The sequence below is a fragment of the Choristoneura fumiferana genome, chromosome 5, assembly GCF_025370935.1.
Source record: "Choristoneura fumiferana chromosome 5, NRCan_CFum_1, whole genome shotgun sequence".
Lineage (NCBI taxonomy): Eukaryota > Metazoa > Arthropoda > Insecta > Lepidoptera > Tortricidae > Choristoneura > Choristoneura fumiferana.
The window spans coordinates 12,436,135-12,457,192 of NC_133476.1; the positions used below are offsets into that span (position 1 = coordinate 12,436,135).

Genomic DNA, 21,058 nt, shown 5'->3' on the forward strand with positions numbered 1-21,058 from the left:
CGGTGCATCGCTTGGTAGTTTAACTAGTTTACGTTTTGCTGCTGAACGCATAACACGCAAGTAAATAGTGGAGTATGGATTCACCCAATATCTTCGTTTCTGTTTTTTCTTCATTCGTCGTCTTAGCAGTAGGAGCAGGAGAATACGTTTTTCTTGGTCCATGTCAAGGCAAAAACTGTATACTTGTATATATTTAAAACGACAATTGTTTTGTATATTTGAACCGATGGTTGTACTTGCGTGTTATGCGTTCAGCAGCAAAACGAAAACTAGTTAAACTACCAAGCGATGCACCGTGCACGGCGTCGTACACGGCACCGCGCCGTGGTACGACGCCGTTCGCGGCGCCGTGTACGGCACCGTACGCGGCACCGTGTTTCGGCACGACGCCGTTTGACGGCACCGCGCCGTGACACCGTAGACGGCACCGTACCGGCGACATGTGTCCAGGCCCTATATCTACATCTGCTTTGCGGTGAAGGAAAACATCGTGAGGAAACCTGCACAAATCTGCGAAGCAATTCAATGGTGTGTGTGAAGTTCCCAATCCGCACTGGGCCCGCGTGGGAACTATGGCCCAAGCCCTCTTGTTCTGAGAGGAGGCCTGTGCCCAGCAGTGGGACGTATATAGGCTGGGATGATGATGATGATGATGATGATATATCTACATAAAGATCGTCTCTAACAGATGGAGAGATAGACAGACAAGTAAGCCTTAGTACCGAATAGTACTTAGTACTCCTCTGGAATTTTTTGGATAAAGATCCCTCAAAACAGTTATATACCTTGTTTTCAGCTGACATACAAGTATATAAAGTACTCAATGCAGGTGACTCAGCACCAATGGCACGAACGGACTGGAATTACCATTATAATTTCTAATTTTGCCTCAATTTCGTCAAATTCGCACATAAATAAACAATGTTTGGGATAGGTACGCAATAGGCACGAAAAAACTTAAACTGTAACACTCGTAATGCATTGATTAACCTATCTACGAGTAACAACTCAATAACCTAACCAACAAAAAGGTAGAAAACGCCCGACTTTGTGACTTCTAAGTTCAATATCTCAAAAACGGCTGAACCGATTTTGATAAAACATATCTAAGAACCATCGCTAGAAAACCTGATTTCAATTTAAAAAAACCGCACTCAAATCGGTCCACCCGTTTAAGAGCTGTGGCACCACAGACAGACAGACACACACAAACAGACGCACAGACACACATAGCGGTCAAACTTATAACACCCCTCTTTTAGCGTCGGGGGTTAAAAATGCAGAGTGCAGAGTGTACTGTAAGCTAACTATGCTAATAAGATACATAATTAATTAACCGAGTTTTAAATATAAAACAATCAAATAATCGACGAGTTACTCGTTGAGAGGCGGCGGAAGCGGTCGTGTGTCGCACGTTCTCCACACAATAGCCGACCGTGTTGTTCACTACATTGGGGTGCCTTTGTGTCATAAAATCGTAAGTCGTAATCTTGTATTCGTTGTAAGACCGACCGGGAGAGTTCAACTACAAATAGCGCTATAATAGTTCCGTGAGCCCAGCTTCTAGAGGTCCCGTGGGGTCATTGTCGTCTGACCGCCAAGGTACCGTTCGATCGTGTATTTGCATACGCCAATACAGACCTAATTACAATATTGCAATTGATTGATTGTAGATTTTTGTTAAAGCAACGTAATTGTAGTTTAATTAAAATGTTTCCTGGAACAACTGCCATTGGCACACGAAGCCACGGATTGCAATTGTTTCGTGAAAATAGCCTTTTGAGTTTAAAGGGTGTCATTTTAGATATAATTTTACACATGATGCGTCTGACCATGGCTTTAATGCAATATTCAATTCTGCTCGCATAACTGAAATACTATTGTTTTGTAACAATTTAAAATAACTTGAATTTTGATTACCTATTCATTTGATCCTCAAACTTTAATCATTAAATCAGTGTATCGGACATGGCGGTGTTATCGCGGTCTCATATTTTTATTATACATTTTACATACTTAAATACAGCTCACGCAGTACATTTCCCACATTGTTAAATAGTATAAAATAAAAATCGGTCAAGTGCGAGTGCGAGCGACTCGCGCATGAAGGGTTCCGCACCTCCGTACAATGTTTTAAAAACAAATAATTCAGTAATAGTTTTTTTGTAAAAAAATCTAATACAAGGTTTTTTGCTGGCGGTACTTTTTGCCCCTGGTTACCAAAGTACGTAGTCGTCAAGACCCGGGCTTCTCAAACTTATGGCTCCACGTACCCCTGTTAAGGTTTCTAGACGATAGCGAACCCCCCGCCCCCCAAAGAAAGTAATAAAATTGACTGTTGGAGAAACTAAAAATAAATAATACAAAAATACTCCAAAAACCATTCTTAATCATCTTGCTAGTCTTGCAGCCTGGTGGTTTTTGGAGTCACGTAAACCTTGTCGCGAACCCCCTACCGTCGAATAGCGAACCCCAAGGGGTTCGCGTACCCCACTTTGAGTAACCCTGGTCAAGACGAATCAAATGAGACCAAAGTCGATGCAGTCGTGTCGTTTTATTACAGAGTTCCTATGGCCAACATCTAACTTCATCATCAGATCAGCTCTAAGTAGTAATAATATTGCATTGTCATCGGATTTATACGTGCATGCAAAATGTCAGCTCAATCGGTTGAAAATATCCACTTCAAATTTAAGTTAAAATATTAATTCCACCTCTTTGACTGTCGCCCTCTCGGAGGCTGAATAGCGCTTCAGACTCTTGCCATGCGCAGCAGCAGAAAAATAAATTAGCTGTCAACTCTGTTCATTCGCGGGAAATTCGGCGGACTTCGTATGTTGTGTAATTAAATAATAAGAAGCTCGACTAGTGTGAATAAATTTTAAACTGTATTATAAACCTTGTAAATGTGTTAAATACTCTGTATGTTTTTTTTAGTGTAAAAAACAATAGGTAAACATAGTGATTAATACGGTGTGGATTTGGCCAGCGCTTTATATCAAAGTGGGCTTCATTGAGGTTTGTGGTTCATAAATTGCTTTATTAATTTTGCACAAAAACGAATAAATCACACAATCATACAGTCACTATATTATACTATGGAAGCTTTTATAAAACATCATTAAAATCGCAAACTTAAAGGTAAATATTCAACCGAAATAGCTAGTTGCTAGGCGACTCGGTCGCCTTAGCCACGGCTAATAACGTCTAGCAACCAAAAAACGCTGAAAAAAACACGTTTCATGTATGACGACCCCCTTTAATTTGTAACTTTACTTTATTTTTAGTATTTGTTGTTATAGCGGCCACAGCAATACATACTCTGTGAAAATTTCAAGTGTCTAACTTTTACGGCTTAAGAGATAGAGCCCTGTGACAGACGGACAGACAGACAGACAGACAGCGGAGTCTCAGTAATAGGGTCCCATTGGCACCCTTTGGGTACGGAACCCTAAACATGTTAGTAAAAAATATTCATATTTCATAATACTGCGTACAGTACCTAAGTCTGAAAGGCTAGTCCCATACACGATTTTCTCCGAAAAATTTAGCAGAACTCTACATATATATCAAAGTACCTAATGTTTGATATAAAAATATATCCGTCAATTTGATATTGTCCCATGCTTAGCAACTAAAATCATGACGTTCAAATACTGGCTATAATCTCGTAAATCGTCAATTTTTAACCGACTTGAAAAAAGGAGCAGGAGTCATAGAAAGCCTTTGATTCGGTCGATACGTGGGCGGTGCTAGAGTCTCTCCAGCGATGCCGTATCGAGTATCGATATATCGAAGTGTTGAAGTTTTTATATAGAAACACCACTATGTCGGTCCGAGTAGGTACAGGAACAGAGTTCGAAGGCGATTCCCTTGAAAAGAGGCGTAAGACAGCGAAATGTCGTATCTCCGAAACTGTTAACTGACGCTTTGGAAGACGCCTTCGAGCTTCTGGAATGGAAAGGACTATACTTAGGCATCAATATCAACGGCGAATACATCACTCACCTTCGGTTTGCCGACGATATCGTGGGCATGGCAAAGTCGATGGAAGAACTCAGCACTCAGAACTCAGCTCTGCTAAAAATGACTAGATTACCTATGTAAAATAAATGCTATTAAGAAAAAGGAGCAATAAATAAAGCCTATTTGTATGTACGATATTTTAATTTTCGACATTCAAATATGTTGACATTTACAACTTAGATATATTGGCTATCGACATTTTTACTCATTCGATATTTTAATCTTTCGACATTTCAATCTTAGGCATTTTGACCATAAGTATAACAACTTTCGATATTGTGATACAATCGATATTTTAATTTTCGATATTCAAATATGTAACCGTATAATAATCAGGTATTTTTTTTCCTTAATTTTAGCACCTATGCTTAGTATCATACCCAACTAATATTTATAAATGCGAAGGTTTGTGAGAATGTGCGTGCGTGTGCTAAAGTGCTTTTCCCTTCACGCTATCCCTTGGTTTATCCCTTCACGCTATAACGGCTGAACAGATTTAGACGAAATTTGTAGATAGCTGGACGTCTGTAATAAGACGTAGACTACCCGTAAAATGGGGTGAGTAGGGATTGCGGGGGGAGTAGGGATGCGAATCCTGAATTTCTACTTTAATTTTTGTGCTTAGGTTGCTCTTAAAGTGGTTTGATTATATTTTTATACATTTTTTCTTCTTTTGGCTGGTTTTACTTTTTTATGCTACTTATGTTTGAATTAAGTTATAAACCGGCAAAGTGTTCCATATTAATATGTGGCGAATATTCACGTCATGCTCCCTGGCAATCCCACTGTCTGTTTTGTGATTTTTTAAGATATAAAGCTGATGTACCCAATATGTACCGAATTAGTACCTACTTAAAAAAATGTACCTCAATATAATCGAATAAATTGAATTTGGGGTTGCTGGAGAGATAATTAAATTTAAGAAATTCTACATGGATCCTTACTTTTTCAGTAAAGAGGAGGCCAAAAATAATTGTACCGCAGTGGTTACAGTTAAATAAGTTGGTATTCCCTTGGCTTGTCTAATTTTTTTTATTGCCTGATTTCACTTTGTCTAACAACTTTTACTATAATGAAGAGTTTGTCTAAAGTCAATTTGTATAATTTCATCATTCATAATTTTTACTAAATGATCATTTGCATCACTCTTGTTTTGTCTAATATTATTTTATCAAAAGCTCACTTTGGCGATTCTTATTTTAACTAATAATCATATAGCCGAATAACGTTTTATCTAACATCATTTGCATAACTCTTGTTTTGTCGAATATTATTTTATCGAAAACTCACTTTGTCGATTCTTATTTTAACTGAGTAATCATCAACAATGGATTGTGCCCCGTTATGCCCAATTTTAGTACCTAAATGTTTATTCTAAAATAAGGTCAATTAGGTAGGTTAAAAATTGATATAATTTAATCCATATACATGCATATATATAAATTACAACGGGGACGAATTTCTCTTTCATAAAAACCTTCTCTTGATAATAACAAACACAACAAAAAAATAATTAGCGAAATCGGTCCAGCCGTTCCCGAGTTTTGCGCTTAGCAACACATTTTACGATTCATTTTTATTTATATTTTTGATAGGGTCGTAAAAATAATTTTGTGAAACGCATAATACAATCCAGCGTGATGAACGGACGCCACACCCGTTTTGTCCATATTTCGTACCTTTCCAGGTGTGATTGTTCAAAATAACTTACCTGCACTTGCTGTATTTTAGGTCTAGGTAGGTACGTATTTTTTGTTGCTTTCAAACAAAACGGGTTTCTATGAAACGCCGGTCCAAAAAACCGGCTGTTAAACTTGAACCTTTTGTTGCTGCCTCTGGTAATGCATTTCTTCCTTGTTTTTTTTCTTGTTACCCAGTTTAACAAATGGAGCATTAAGTGACCGCGTGACCAAAGCCATTTTATATAATCAGCATCGCAATTGCAGTTTTCATATGTCAATCTACTAGACAAGATAAAGAAAGAAAGGTGTTGAAGTGTAAGATGGTTCTCGGTGATATAATGGTGAATGCGATACAATTGGAACGCGCGTTTAACAGTAACCTTACTCAGTACTCACAGCTCTTTATATTTTGCAGGTTCATAAAATATATCAGAAACTGGTACCTATAAGGTTCTAACTAAATACTTAAGTTTTAATTGGTGACAATTTCTTTAATTTCGTTCTTTATTTTCCATGGTTCAGACAGGCATGCGCGTGCGAGGGTGCTGGGTAGTATTCCAGGCGGTGGTCGCCTGCTCTTTGATTTTGGAGCTGGTGCAAGCCCAGGGTCCGTCTTTGCAGCCCTCAGTCGTCCAAGTGAGAAGCCCAGAAAGACGTCGTTCAGTGGTAGAGGTTGGCACATGCATGATAAAATATTTCAGCGTTTTAAGTAACCACTCCATCATCACCACTTTATCTTATAATTACTAGTCGTTTACTTTACCCTATCTCAATACCTACACTAGGTATTGTATACCTGGTATTTCCTCTAACAGGCACAATAAAGTACAAATTGTGTATCTTACTTTGCTAGCAAGCAGACCTTGTTGCATTATTCCAGTAAAATGGTTACAGTAGTATGACACTCAGGTCCTCGATCGATCTCGTGTAGGTAACTCGATAGCATCGCGACCCCGCAATGTAATTAATATAAACAGAGCCTAAGTAAACGTGTCCAAATAGTTTCAAAAATACATATATTAATTATGTAACAAAGTTAATTGCACCAGTGCACCACGTGATCTGAAAAAACACACTGGAAAACCAAAACGTATCAAATAAAGACTCTTTTCTCAAAAATTACCGTAAAAGTTGACATTATTCTTTACATATCAGAAGGTGAAGTGCATAAGTAGTTTATGGTCAGTTTAAAAAGATTGCAGGTGCGCTAGATCGACAATAATAAATTAGCGCGCCTGCAATGAGTCACCATTTTTTTTTAAGTTAAAAAGGCCATGGAAATGTTGGCACAAGTCGTATACAGCCAAATCTAATGGGCGGTATTAGATATTTTGTAGGAACTCCGGACTTTTTTTATTGGGTCTGAAACAGCTTGTGGTGTTTTCGGTGGAAAAATACACCTGCAGTTTATTTTTAATGAAAAACGGCGGGAAAGCATAAGAAAAATAATTGGAATAAAATTAAATGTTATGATATATTTCGAGAACAAGTTTATTCTATTTCAGAATTATTCATCATTTTTGAGAAAAGCTTTATATTAGTCTCGTCTGGAATAGCAATTGCTGGCTTCGTATTAGTTAAACGGACTCGCAAGCTCGTCCGTTTAGTACTCATACTCAGCTAGCAATTGACTACTTCCAGGCCACAACAATAATCTACTATAGTTGACTTGTGAATTGACTATGAAGGTTAGTCTTGAACTACTTTTTTTCAAATTTTAGTAAGTTACCTACTTTAAAACATTGGAATATTTTAATTGCCCTTATTGACTTAATGAGGGCTATCGCGTATGAATTCGCCGCTAGAGGCGCTAGTGTAGCGTGAGGTCTCCGAAATGTAAAATCTCATAGTTTTTGGGTAAGCTACGCGGGTTTATTCATTATCAGAATAATTTTGTGAATATTTTGCATTACCTACTTGAAATTAATTATGGCAATTATGCGTTACGGGGCAATGAATGTCTATGTTTTAAGACAGTTTTGTCTTTCGGAAACTTTTGTCCTCCCTTTTTTTCCGAACAAAACGGGACTAGGCAACACTGTGGTTGCTCGATGTTTTTATGGTACGGTTTTAAGGTGTATTAAATATGATTTTAACCTAAACTTTGTTTTCACGCCCGTAATAACAGACTTTGAAAGCCACACTTAAAAACCTCACGCAACAGTGACGCCATCTAGAAAGACAAAAAACGAAAGCCCTCGCATTGCATATTACCTAAATAGTCTAAACTCTAGCCTAATCTTTATTTAATGTGTCTATTACAGGCAACACCCGCTACATTTTAAAATTGCATTAAGTCATGGATAGTCATACGTATTTAATATCAATATTTTGATTATCACATTGTGTGAGCCAGACACATGTTAATTACCTATTAATCACGTTGCTTGTGCCATACAATATCAATATCCCAACCAGTTACACACAAAAATTAAAATCATGTATATCTAATTATGCATTTTGAACATGGATACTCATATATTTACATTCATTCAAGTATTTATAAATTAAAGGGGGTTGGAATCTTTGCTTAGCTTAGTTTTGATGACATTGCATGTTTTTAGTTTTGAAGATTATAACCAAACCCAAACAGCTTAAATACCTACATACTTACACGGAAAAAAAGGAATTCTTTGACCAAGAATATTCATAGTACCTATTATTTAAACAAACCACAAATTGTAACAGTTTTTAATGATTCACGGTTAATTACCTATAAGTATTATTTGCTACGGAATGTAGACCGTGATTACGTTTAATGAGCTTCTGATGTTTCGACGCAGTTGCATGCATCATACTCACGGGTACAAATCAACGCACGTAAAAAGAGCTCCTGCGGATATACCTGCGCAGTGAGCGAAATACGGACCAAATTGGCGACGCAGCAGTGGGGGACGCGGGAGGGAGCGTAGGAGCACACGCGCGGCCGTAACGAAATTGACTTGTTAGTTGACAGATGCGCAAACGTATCCCCTCCGCTATATAGCCACCCAGAGCTCTTTTTACGTGCGTTGACTTATAGGCTGCAGAATTTGCGGGTGGATGTTTAATGTTGTGTGGAGCGTGCTCGGTCTACCCTCATTCTTGCGCGTCGACTGCGTGCACTCTCTACCATTAGACGCGTTAAATCAAAACAGAACACTCACCGTATGACCCAAAACGCACCCACCACGCCCACCCAAAATGCACCCACTCAAAACGGACGCAGGACTTGGTTTCCTCAAAAATAAATACCTAAACAAATAAATGTAATATACCGCTTAGTAATTAAAATTAAAACCAGTCTCGTGACTGCGAAGCGAGCTCGTCATCGTGAGTTGGTCTTAGAAAACAAAAAAAACCTGAGTCTGGCAGCGGCTCTACCTACTTTATGAACTGGTGCCTAGACCTATAGTTACGTACATAGTTTAATGTTTAGCCGGTTTGCTGGTTTTTAGGGTTCCGGAGCCAAAATGGTAAAAACGGAACCCTTGTAGTATCGCCATGTTTGTCTGTCTGTCTGTCTGTCTGTCTGTCCGTCCGTCCGCGGCTTTGCTCAGGGACTATCAATGCTAGAAAGCTGTAATTTTGCACGGATAAATATGCAAACTATGCCGACAAAATGGTACAATAAGAAATTAAAAAGTTTTTTTTTAGGGTACCTCCCATAGACGTAAAGTGGGGGTGTTTTTTTTTTCTCATGCAACCCTATACTGTGGGGTATCGTTGGATAGGTCTTTTAAAACCATTAGGGGTTTGCTAAGACGATTTATTTGTTTGCGAAATAGTGCAAATTTTCATTAAAATCGAGCGTCCCCCCCCCCCTCTTAAATTTAAACCGGTGGGTGGAAAAATTGGGAAAAATTCAGGATGGTAGTAAGTATATCAAACATTCAAGGAAAACTATAACGGTTAAGTTTGCTTTAGAATTATTAGTAGTTTAAGAGTAAATAGCAGCCTAAGGTATAAAATATACCTAAACTATGGATGATTCCGTATAAATTGCGAAATGCTTATTTATAAAAATATTACTTTATTTTTTCGTAATGGCTACGGAACCCTATTTTAGGCGTGTTCGACACGCTTTTGGCCGGTTTTTTTTATTATTTCAATCTTCTCATGTTCAAGGAAAAAAATCAGTATTATCACGACCGAGCAGTGTTTTAGACTTGTAAGACTAAACACTATTGGGGATACATAATAATATAATATACATATTAACATTCTTGTAAGTAGAATATGAAAAATAAAAATACATATTTGATTTCAGTCTGCTAAAATGCACAACATTAGCATCGTGGGTGACAGCTTTATGATCGATGGACAGCCACTTCACATATTATCGGGATCTCTCCACTACTTCAGGGTACCTGCCGTCTATTGGAAGGATCGCTTGCACAAACTTAAAGCAGCTGGACTTAACTCTGTGGCAACGTTAGTTTTTTGTTTGTTTATTTTATTGTAACGCGAACAAATTTACTAGCAATGGAGCCGCATATAGGGAGTTAGATTTATCACTGCACGCGTAGATATACACGTTGCTGGCCTTCGGGAAAGTAAAAGAAGAAAAGTAATAACCCTTCCTTGGGCAGTCGGGTAAAAAGTGGGAAGTGCATGAGAACTTAGACCAAATAAGACGTTACAGAATAACTACTTGGTATTGCTTCTTTGAAGCAAAAGAAAAAAGAAAATACATTAACTTTGCATTGATATTGTACGGGAAGATAAGGTAGTGTTGATCCTGTTAGCTGACCTATATTTACAACCACCACATTTTCAGCAACACTTTGTTTGTCTTATTGAAAATGATCCCGTTTATTTTTGCAGATATGTTGAATGGAGTTTTCATGAGACGGAAGAGAGGCAGTACTCGTTCGAAGGCGATCGGGACTTGGCTGCTTTTGTGCGACTCGCTGCTGAGGAAGGCTTGCACGTATTGCTGAGACCCGGGCCGTATATTTGTGCTGAAAGAGACCTTGTAAATATTCCCGAAGTAGTTCGTGTCAATAAAGGCCATTAACAAACCATTGAGAAGAAGCCCTCTTTGACAGGGTATAGGTAGAAAGGAATTTTATGCTGACTTATTAAAGCAGTACAAGTTATAGTTTATGACTATGGTGATGTTATTTATTACTATGATAAAGAATGAGGTTTTCTTTATCACAATGCATAACATCAAGAAAAGTTCCGAGTTTTTTTTCAGGCTCGGACATGTCCAATTTGTACTTTTACTACCAATTTTATTTTGAACTCTTCTGGGGCAGACTTTAACTGGGACTAATTAATACTACTGCATTAAATAAGTACAAGCACTTACTTTTTTTTCAAATATGTATATATATATTTCTATGTTTGTTTTTTAGGGAGGATTGCCATATTGGCTTTTAGGAAAGTACCCTAACATACGCCTGAGATCTACAGATTCAGGTAAAAAGATGTCATAATTACTTAATTATCTTGATCTTAATGTATTATTAAACTTAGTCGTCATTACAATTTTTAAATCGGTCTATTAGATTAACCTGCTTACAATAATTAACTTAATGTTTTTTTAATTTAATAGGTATTTAACAAAGCGAAATTAAATACATTTCATATTAATTTAATGAATTATTAGGTACTACTTAGCCTATTTTCTAATTTTAATGTTTTAACTTGATTCGGCAGATTTCATGCATGAGACGACTGTATGGCTAGAGAAACTGTTTGAGCAAGTCGCTCCTTTATTGTTCGGAAATGGTGGCCCCATCATCTTGGTTCAGGTAAGGTAATAAAGTAAACTTTTTTGTCAAGGTCTTGTACAGAGTTTTGAATGTAGAAATTAATAATAAGAGAAATAGAAATGCCATCGCTTGTATTTCCTTCCTGAATGAATATCGCTACTTTTTCACCTTACTAAGTAGGTATTATTTGGTATTATTAAAGCACAACGTTTTTTGTGTATTCATTTCATAGATTTTGCTAAATGATGGTATTCATCAGTAAAATGAAATCCTTTTTGAAACACAATCTCCGCAATTAAATCGAGCGGCACTTTGTTACAGACCGAACCGGAATAATAATTTGTGACTTTCTAGCTCACGTGACTATTCAATTCCAAGGTAGTGTTGTATGGATTAAAATAAATAAATCTTTGGCTATGTAGCTCTTATCCCTTTTGCCCAATTTGTTTTAAAGCGGTATTGTGCTATGTTACCAAGATGAAAGCAAACAAAACTGACTTTTAATTTAAATTCTACGAATGCCTCATCCATCATTTGTCCGTAAGACGTTCATTTATAAACTAAGCAGTACCTATGTGACAACTATGATAAGATGCACAAATGCTTAGTTTGTGTACGTTGGTTCTACCATTACTACCTAAATTATAATTGGTTTGAATTGCCAGGTAGAGAATGAATACGGCAGCTACGGTACGGACATGGCGTACAAGACGCAACTTCGTGACATTATAAAGGGCCATGTGGGCGACAATGCCCTCTTGTACACCACCGATGGCACCTACACCTACATGATCACCGGCGGGGCCATACCAGGCACTCTCACCACTATCGACTTCGGTGCAAGTAAGCATGTTCTTATTTAGGGGCTGTTTGTTTGATTAGTGTTAACTGGCAGTTAGGTGTGATGCCGTCTCTATTTGTTTTGTTCGAATAGACGGAGACGGCATCACATTTAACCGTCGGTTAACGCTAATCAATGGATGGTGAAATGAGATGGCCCCTTAGAGTTGTAAAGTTGACTTAAAAATCTGTTTAATAAATAAATCAGCTACGGCAGTTGCTTGAAATCTTGAATTCATCATTATGATTATTCCAAAATTTGTTGGGTAATTACGAGTAATTATATCAAAGGTTAACTGGAAGAGATCCCTTTAAGGGATAAGTTCGCCTTTGTACATCTCTTTCTCTTGGTAATTGTAATTTTCATATGTTTTATGTACAATAAAGAGTTACAACAACAACAATTTCAGAGATCGAAATTTTCGCGCCAATTTTGAGTTGTCGTGTAGTGTCGTAGTGACTTTGCATGTAGCGACATCCGATATTAATTTATCGCTTCAATATTCATTCAATTTAGTATAAGTACTTCAATTGTGTCTTCATAATGAATAACTTAAAAACATATTCAGTTCAACACACAAAATTAAACAGATAGTGAGAGCAAAAAATAAACAAAGCCGGTATTTTATCGATTAAGATGTATCTCTCCCAGATTACTTGTAGGTAGTTAAAATGTAATCGACGTTACTAAAAGATAATTGCAAAAGAATTGTCAAAAATTGGCATAGTAACGTATGTTTGCTCGTAAAACCAATAACCAAAGTTTAGCACATTAATAGTAATTTCATCATTCGTTTTCACTACATATGTCAAGTGCGTACCTACACAAATTTTCTAACAATCTATTTTGAAGTTTTAAATTAAAACTTAAAAGTCGATAGATGAAAAACCATTCGATTGTCAGAATTGTCGTGAAAATTCCAATATCTGGTATTTTAGTGTAATATTGAAGTGTACAAAATATTTAAATTGATTTTTAGGCGTAAGTATTGAACGAGACTGGCAGAGGTCAAGTAGATAATATTAATTGTTTAATTGAAACTAAATATATACTTAGGAATCTACATAGGTTAAACTGCTTCAGCTACCAACGTTGCACTGCTAAACTAGAGCTGCGATAGGCCAAAACTTGCTTTACCGCGTCTTTTTTAGCCGTCTTCAAAGTGAGGCTATTAATTCGGTTGATTTTTTATTATTAATACGAGTTTTTTTGTTGACTGTATTTTGTGTTAACTTATATTGACATTCAATTAACATGCTTATGTATTTATACCAAATTTCGAACCGATTCGACAATAAAATTCGATACCCAAAATTGGCCAATGGCTAGTTAAATAATGGCTTATAAAAATTATAGAAGTTTCGCACTGTGTGAAGAAAAACAAAATGATGCGAGTGCTTCACTGTTGTGTTTCGGCGTGGAGAGTAAGACAGCCGGTGAAATTACTGGCACTTGAGGTATCCCATCTTAAGGTCTCTAGGTTGGCAACGCATCTGCATTCCCCCTGGTGTTGCAGATGTCTATGGGCGGTGGTGATCTCTTACCCTCTTGCTCGTTTGCCATCCAGTCGAATAAAAAAAAAGAGTAAGTTATACTTTAACTTGTTTTGTGCTGTATTTTTTTCCGTTGACAGCTGGTGACGCGCTGAAAATGTTCGAAGACTTGCGGAAATATATGCCGCAAGGGCCTTTGATGAATTCCGAGTTCTACCCCGGCTGGCTGACGCACTGGGGCGAGACCCTGCAGACGGTCAGCACGGACGTCGTCGTCCACACTCTGACAGACATGATGAACCACACCATAAACTTTAACATTTACGTTTTCTTCGGAGGGAGCAACTTTGAATTCACTGCTGGTTCGTAACTGTGTGTTAGATTAAACTTAGATGTCTAGATCAGTAGTCAGCGACGATTAGGGCTGTATCGTTTATTATGGTTACAATATGAAAACTACCTAATTAGGTTATTTGACTTTTTTATTGTTTTTTTTGTACATTTACATATTTTTTATTATAGAATTGCTGGGCAGTTACGAGTAGGTGGATTGTGTTGCTTGCTCACAAGGTCGACGTTTTTCTTGGCGTACAGTCAAGGGCAAAGATATCGACACGGCTAAAGCTACAAAAATATGTATACACGACTTTATGCACTTATCATTAAGACCGTGTATACATATTTTTGCAACTTTGGCCGTGTCGATATCTTTGCCCTTGACTGTAGTGTAGCACAGACGAAGCATAATGAATGACTGCTAGCCAAGTCAGGTCAAAAGAGTGTCTGACCTCTTTGTGTTTTTCAACAGAGGCAATAATCTTTTCTGAAGACATTCTTTCTGATAAATATTGGCGTTCAAAGTTTTATCAGTGGTAAAATGGTGTTGAAACCATTCCGCAGTGGTAAAATGGTGTTGAAACCATTCCGCACTGGAAAATTGCTTGCCAAACCATGTTTTTTTCCAAAATTTTCACAAAAAATTGCCTTGTCTGCATTACTTTATTAACCGACTTCAAAAAAGGTGACATTTTCGTAAAAGGTGACGAGCAGTTGACATTAAACTATTGTATATTGTTTACACTAAAATGCGTGTACAAAAAAAAAGTATAACATAAAATTTGACTCCAAAAAACCATGAAAATAATTTTCTACCAGTTTGAAATCGGTGCCTCAGTACGAGCCAGCAGGAGTGGACCTTTAGTAGTCTACCTCACCTATATACTATACATTGGGCTTCAAGCAGGAGTGGATCTATAGTCGTCTACCTCACCTAAATACTAGGTATACATTGGGGTCCAATCACTCCTGCTGGCTCGTGCTGAGGCACCGACTTCAGGCTGGTAGAAAATTATTTTCATTGTTTTTTGGAGTCGGTTAAATTTTTAGTACAATTTTTTTTTTGTTTAATATTGGGCACCGGGGTAAAGTTTTATAATCAAACTTTACGTATGTTTCGTCATCCATTTCAATGCACTGGTTTTTCTTGCACAAAACATCTTCATATAGGTTTCGGGCCCTAGTTTTTACGGCAGATGATTGCTGAGCTGTTCGTTTTGGCTGTTTTTGTTTTTTATAACTCTATAAGTAATTTTTCATCTCTCCTGTTCGGAAAGTTTAATTTTCATGGGTAGATAGCCGGGTGGAAAATTGCGTTTTCATCTCTAGGGTGGAAAATATATATTTTTTTTAATTTTTCGGTGAACCACGGTGTCGAACATAATTGAGTTACGTCAATGACACTTTTTTTTCACGTTTCGGCATGGCCATCTAGATGCAAGTCGTGACCAAGGAGCTTATATACAACACTGGAGGTTGAACACCGAACATCCGTTTGAAACAAGAAATTTGATCTTTATTACATCACGAATATATTCCATCTCTTTATCTTTAGTTAGGTTAAGAAAGAGATGGAAGTAATTCGTGAAATGTGAAAGAAAGAGATGAAATATATAAATAAGTAATAAAGGTCAATCTTCTTAGTTCGGCGTTCAACCTCCAGTTTTGTATATAAGCTCCTTGGTCGTGACCAACTCGTTTTTTTTTTATAGTCGGCCGTGGCAAGTGGCCAGTCGAAAAGGTACCATTGGAGGTTGGATATAAGTAAAGTAAATTTATTATTATTCAAATTTTTTGTAGTGTTTTACTTTCCTCACAGTCGAAATGAAAAGTAGAGTGTCTAACTCGGGTGAAATTACCCATTTCCCCTCGAACTATTGGCGCTCTCACTTCGTTCGAGCGCCAGAAATATCTCGGCTGAAATGGGTCACTTTCCACCCTTGGTTATCAATCTACTATTGCTTCTTAGCTCTCTGTACCATACCGATACTTGTATCCGCTTTTTTTGGCACAATCATGGACAGAGCCTTTTTTCTATGCGAATAGCTCGCATAGCTTCTCGTCTAACTTGGGTCTTGAAGCACTTTATTTTCTGCCTCTCTCAGGCAAATCGCTTAATGATACTCGTAGTATCCAGTAATTTACACAACATTAATGCTTACACCTTCCTCTTTCGCTAACTTCCTGTAACTAATACCCTTTACAGTGCACCATTTGGAAATTATAGATTTTCGGTTTTTTGTTGTGTGGCCGTGGCCCTTCATGTTGAAAAAGGAGAATAATTGTATTGATTTTATATCACTAAATTTCTTCATTGACAAAGGAACAATTGAAATATATCATTTTTAAAATTCCCCCATTAAACTATCTGAACAAAGATTGTGGAATCAAGCTATTGAAATAGAGTTCCGTTTTACGCGATGAAAGTTGACAAGATTTAAATTTATCTTTTTAGTTTTAAAAAATATATATTTTTTTAAATGCACAAGACTTTTTAAAGACTACTTTGTGTACCCATAATAAACGATACAGTCTTATTGCACGTGTCTGTCGTGGTATATAGATCTACTTTTTATCACAATATTCCCACGGGATAGGGATAAAATCTCGAAATCATAACCGCTGGGCTTAGAGTCATGAAATTTGGTACGTATATAGCTGGACATCTGAAATAATACATAGGCTACTTTTTATCCCGATATTCCCACATGATAGGGATAAAATCTCGACATAACAACCGCTGGGTTTAGTCATGAAATTTGGCATAGTTGTTATAACATGATGTCAATGAAAACCATGTAATTTTAGGGAATTCCCACGAGAATTTAATAAAATCCCGGAATTTCAATTCAACTGCTGTAAGTATCTAATGATTTACGCGTGCGAAACCGCGGGTAAACGCTAGTGTAAAGATAAATATATATGTTAAAAAATGAGATGAACATAATAAGAAAAAAAAAACATAAACATTGACAAATTATGTATCTAAGTATATGTCTATTTTGAATAGTAAGATATTGATGATTTGTGGTAATTGCATCATGACATCCTAACGTTCATAAAAACTGTTCGTTGTGCTCAGTTGTGGATTAAAAGGTTCACTAATTATACTTGTGACGAAATGAACTATGATTGCCCTATTAACCAGATGGAGTATTTTAATTGGCTTACTCTTATGTTGCAGGCGCAAACTATAACTCGGTATACCTCCCTGACATCACTTCGTACGACTACGATGCTCCCCTAAGCGAAGCTGGTGATCCCACTCCTAAATACTTGGCAATACGTGATGCTATAGCGAAGGTATGATTAATCTTAATATTATATTTATTTGGAACTTTTTTTACAAAATGTTTTGCAATTTGATTCCTGGGTCTCTTAATTCAATTGGCTCATCATGCATCATCATCATCATCATCATCCCAGCCTATATACGTCCCACTGCTGAGCACAGGCATTGGCTCATTCAGCCATATTTTTTTATTAACTTGAGTCAATATTTTCAGTTCAATCCAGATGTGTTGAACATAGATCTTCCGACGGCTTCCAATAAAGGGGCTTACGGAACAATAAAAGTAACCCCTCGCCTTGGACTATTATCACCACAAGGTCGGTCAGATTTAGGCAAAAGGTATGCAGATGTGTCGGGGTCCAAGCTGCCCACGTTTGAAGCGCTGCGCCAACGAGCTGGGTATGTGCTCTACGAGACTGCAGTCGGCGCGGCGAGCGGGCTACTCAGTATCAAGCGACCGCGGGATCGGATTTATGTTTATGTTGATGGTGTAAGTTCCTCACGTGTTAATATCAGTCTTCCTTTAACTTAATTTATGTGATAATTCAATAATGTAGAGTGAACCTATTATAAGAATACCAGTTCTGTTTTTCGACATATACTTACATCTCACATGGTGTTAAAAAATTCTACTTAAACGAGAATTTAATCTACATTTAGGGGCTGTGTCACCATCCATTGATTAGTGTTAACTGGCAGTTAGGTGTGATGCCGTCTCTATTTGTTTTGTTCGAATAGGCGGAGACTGCATCACATTTAACCGTCGGTTAAAGCTAATCAATGGATGGTGAAACAGCCCCTTAGACTACTATTAGTGAAAAAGTCAAATAATTAGAAGAATAAATTTAGGTTTTGTATGGAAGTTGAGTCACAAGAAGACTCTATCTCCATACAAAACTGTTTTTTTTTTAATTTTCTAATTTCAACGTTTTTCCATTTGCATTGTATTAGTAATCAGTAACATTAATGTGGGTTAAATTTTAGTGAAGGAATTTTGTAACAGCATGCTGTCAGTATCGTCATAAACATATACTTTTATTAATTAGAAAAGGTCAAAAAAATCGTCGCCATAGTTTTTTGGTTTCCTTACGAGTTTTCTTAACAGCTTAATGTGTGTAGTACGGACGTTACCTAAATAGGACCTTAAGTACTAACGGGTCCTTTGTCTTTTCACAGAAATATGAAGGCGTATTGAGCAGGACAACCAAAATTTTTTCACTGCCTTTAATTACAAAGGCTAATTCAGTTTTATCATTGCTCGTTGAAAACCAAGGTCGAATCAATTACGGACCGTACCTGCACGATTTCAAGGTTCGTATTCAATAAATAATTCAATTAAAAATGTGATTTTTTGTAGATTATTCTACGTATATTTATACCATCTTACAGGGAATCCTTAGCGAAGTAAAATACGATAGCAAAGTGCTAAACGGGACATGGTCAATTACCGGATTTCCCCTAGAAAAAGTTAAAATCAACACAGCAACTAACAATGAAACTGAAAATTTGAGTATAGCGGAGGGACCGGTGCTATACGAAAGCCACTTCACTATTCCAGACTCTCAACCTTTAGATACATTTTTGGACCCCACTGGTTGGGGAAAGGTATTTTTTTTGCGTATTTTTTCATATTTCGGTAAAATGTGTTCGGTCAGCCATTTTATTTTTACATAATTATGTATGTTCGTCAAGAATTGCATCAAATTTTTTCAAGAACTATGTAACACCTGCAGCTAACATTGACCTATGTTTGTTTTGCAAATTTAAATAGCAACTCACCTAGGTACTGTACAGCCATGTGTGTGTTACCGGGTTATAAATTTTGGCCTGCTGCCGTACCTACATACGTCGACACAGTAATTGAATATCTAAAACCACCTTGAAACATATTTTTAGCTCTATTTTTATGAAGAATTAATTCGAATGAACAAAAATGGTACCATCAGCCAAATATGTGGTCTACCACCCTAAAGGTGATAATCGTTTGCATGTCACAAAACAATAATGCCAATAGACGTGTCTGTCAACTTGAAAGTTCGACTTTAGCGACATATCCATTTGATAGGAACTTGTTTAAAAATTGATAGACCACTTACTTGGCTGATGGTACCTAATGCAATATTTAATTAACGAGTCACTTAATAGATAGATGGAAGGTGGAACGGCGCAAGTGTGTCGACGCAAAGGAAATATTTTAACAAGTGGCTCTTTTTTGCATGCAGGGCTTTATTTGGGTGAATGGATACAACCTCGGCAGGTACTGGCCCGGTACGGGGCCGCAGGTGACCCTGTACTTGCCCGGCTGCTGGCTGCTTCCGCCGCCGACGCAGAACCACCTCCAAATCCTCGAGCTGGAGGAAGCCCCTACTTCACTAACTCTCAACTCCATCGACTACCCTATACTAGACAGAAATCCTTAGCATCGACATTGACATTTTGTTGTTGTTTTGGTGTTGGGGTTTTGGTTGGCATGATAGAATAAAATTTAAAAATTGTTAAATACTCGTAATATTAACAGTGTCGATAATTATTATTATCTTGATTGGATGGTTAACTGCTGCCCTAAGAAATGTCGTAAGATAAAGTAAATATCAATCCACCTTATTCGACCACCTAGCGGCTAACGGCGTGGCGTGAAAACTTTTGCTACATTTCATTAATGAGTTGGTAGGTACAGGTACTCGTAGGCACTTACCACAATTTAGTAGAGTCAATAAAATGACCAAAATGTGTGTGCAGTAATAGTAGGAGAAACGAAAAGTGGCGCATAAGTACTGCAAATAAAATATATAATAAGGAAATTAGAACGATAACAGTTCTGTTCCTCTTATTATCTGTTGTAATAGTTCAATGTAAATGAAATACCTCGTAGGTATTTATTTTTATTCGACTTCTACTATATCTTGTGTTTTGGTTTGAATTTATTTCAACAAACATAATATAGTATAAAAAGAAACGATAACAATTATATAGATTAAAAAATATCTAAACCCTGTATCTCTCCTACCCGGGGCATCGTGCCTAGCATCTTGTTATATTATTTAATATTAATTCAACCATATGGAACTACAGCAGCATAGGAACGCTTTTAAAATAAATGTCAAACAATTACATAACAATAATATTCTGCTGCCATTGATAATAAGTCTAAATAAATACTTTTTTTTAATATTGATTGTTTCAATTTTTGCATCAAATATTGTCAATATCAAACCCACAAAAGGATAAAATATCTACCAAAAAAATCATTCAACCAGTTTCGGCCACGTGGCCGGTATATTCAATAGTTGTCATGGGTTGAAATAAAGGTCGTTTACATATAAAATATGTACACTCGGGTCGGGGGCATAAATATCTATATCCACTGCCACCGAGTCAAATATTAAACATCATACTTTTAGTTAATGGCATAAAAGCCATTAGATATTTTGACGCCTTCCTAACGTACTATATATTTATGACCTTGACTACACTAACACAAGAATTTATATTGGTAACTTTACTGCAATTAAGAAGGGATAACCATTGGGGGAAAAATGTTCTCGAGTGGCAACCACAAACTGAAAGGCGAAGCATTGGCAGGCCTTCCACTAGGTAGAATGACGACATCGCAAGAGTTGCAACCGGTGGATGTTAAAGGCGTGTGCTCATTGTGGCGTTCTAAGAGGGAAGTCTTTGTTCAGCAG

At 37.1% G+C, this 21,058-nt stretch overlaps 1 protein-coding gene across 3 annotated transcripts; it reads left to right on the plus strand.

Moving 5' to 3' along the window:
* The first annotated feature begins 1,374 nt into the window (after nt 1-1,374).
* Nucleotides 1,375-20,543, plus strand: Ect3 (Ectoderm-expressed 3). Of its 3 annotated transcripts, none has more exons than XM_074087954.1 (13): nt 1,375-1,477; nt 6,231-6,380; nt 9,958-10,121; nt 10,515-10,665; nt 11,051-11,114; nt 11,355-11,449; nt 12,076-12,253; nt 13,885-14,106; nt 17,265-17,383; nt 17,587-17,862; nt 18,549-18,683; nt 18,762-18,977; nt 19,595-20,543. In XM_074087954.1, exons 2-13 carry the CDS (start codon nt 6,237-6,239, stop codon nt 19,790-19,792), a joined length of 1,962 nt encoding a protein of 653 aa, XP_073944055.1. In that variant the 5' UTR covers nt 1,375-1,477; nt 6,231-6,236; the 3' UTR covers nt 19,793-20,543. The 3 variants fall into 3 exon arrangements, with proteins under 3 accessions (XP_073944055.1, XP_073944056.1, XP_073944057.1); XM_074087955.1 differs by having other exon boundaries at nt 6,231-6,344; XM_074087956.1 differs by lacking the exon at nt 6,231-6,380.
* The last annotated feature ends 515 nt before the right edge of the window (nt 20,544-21,058 follow it).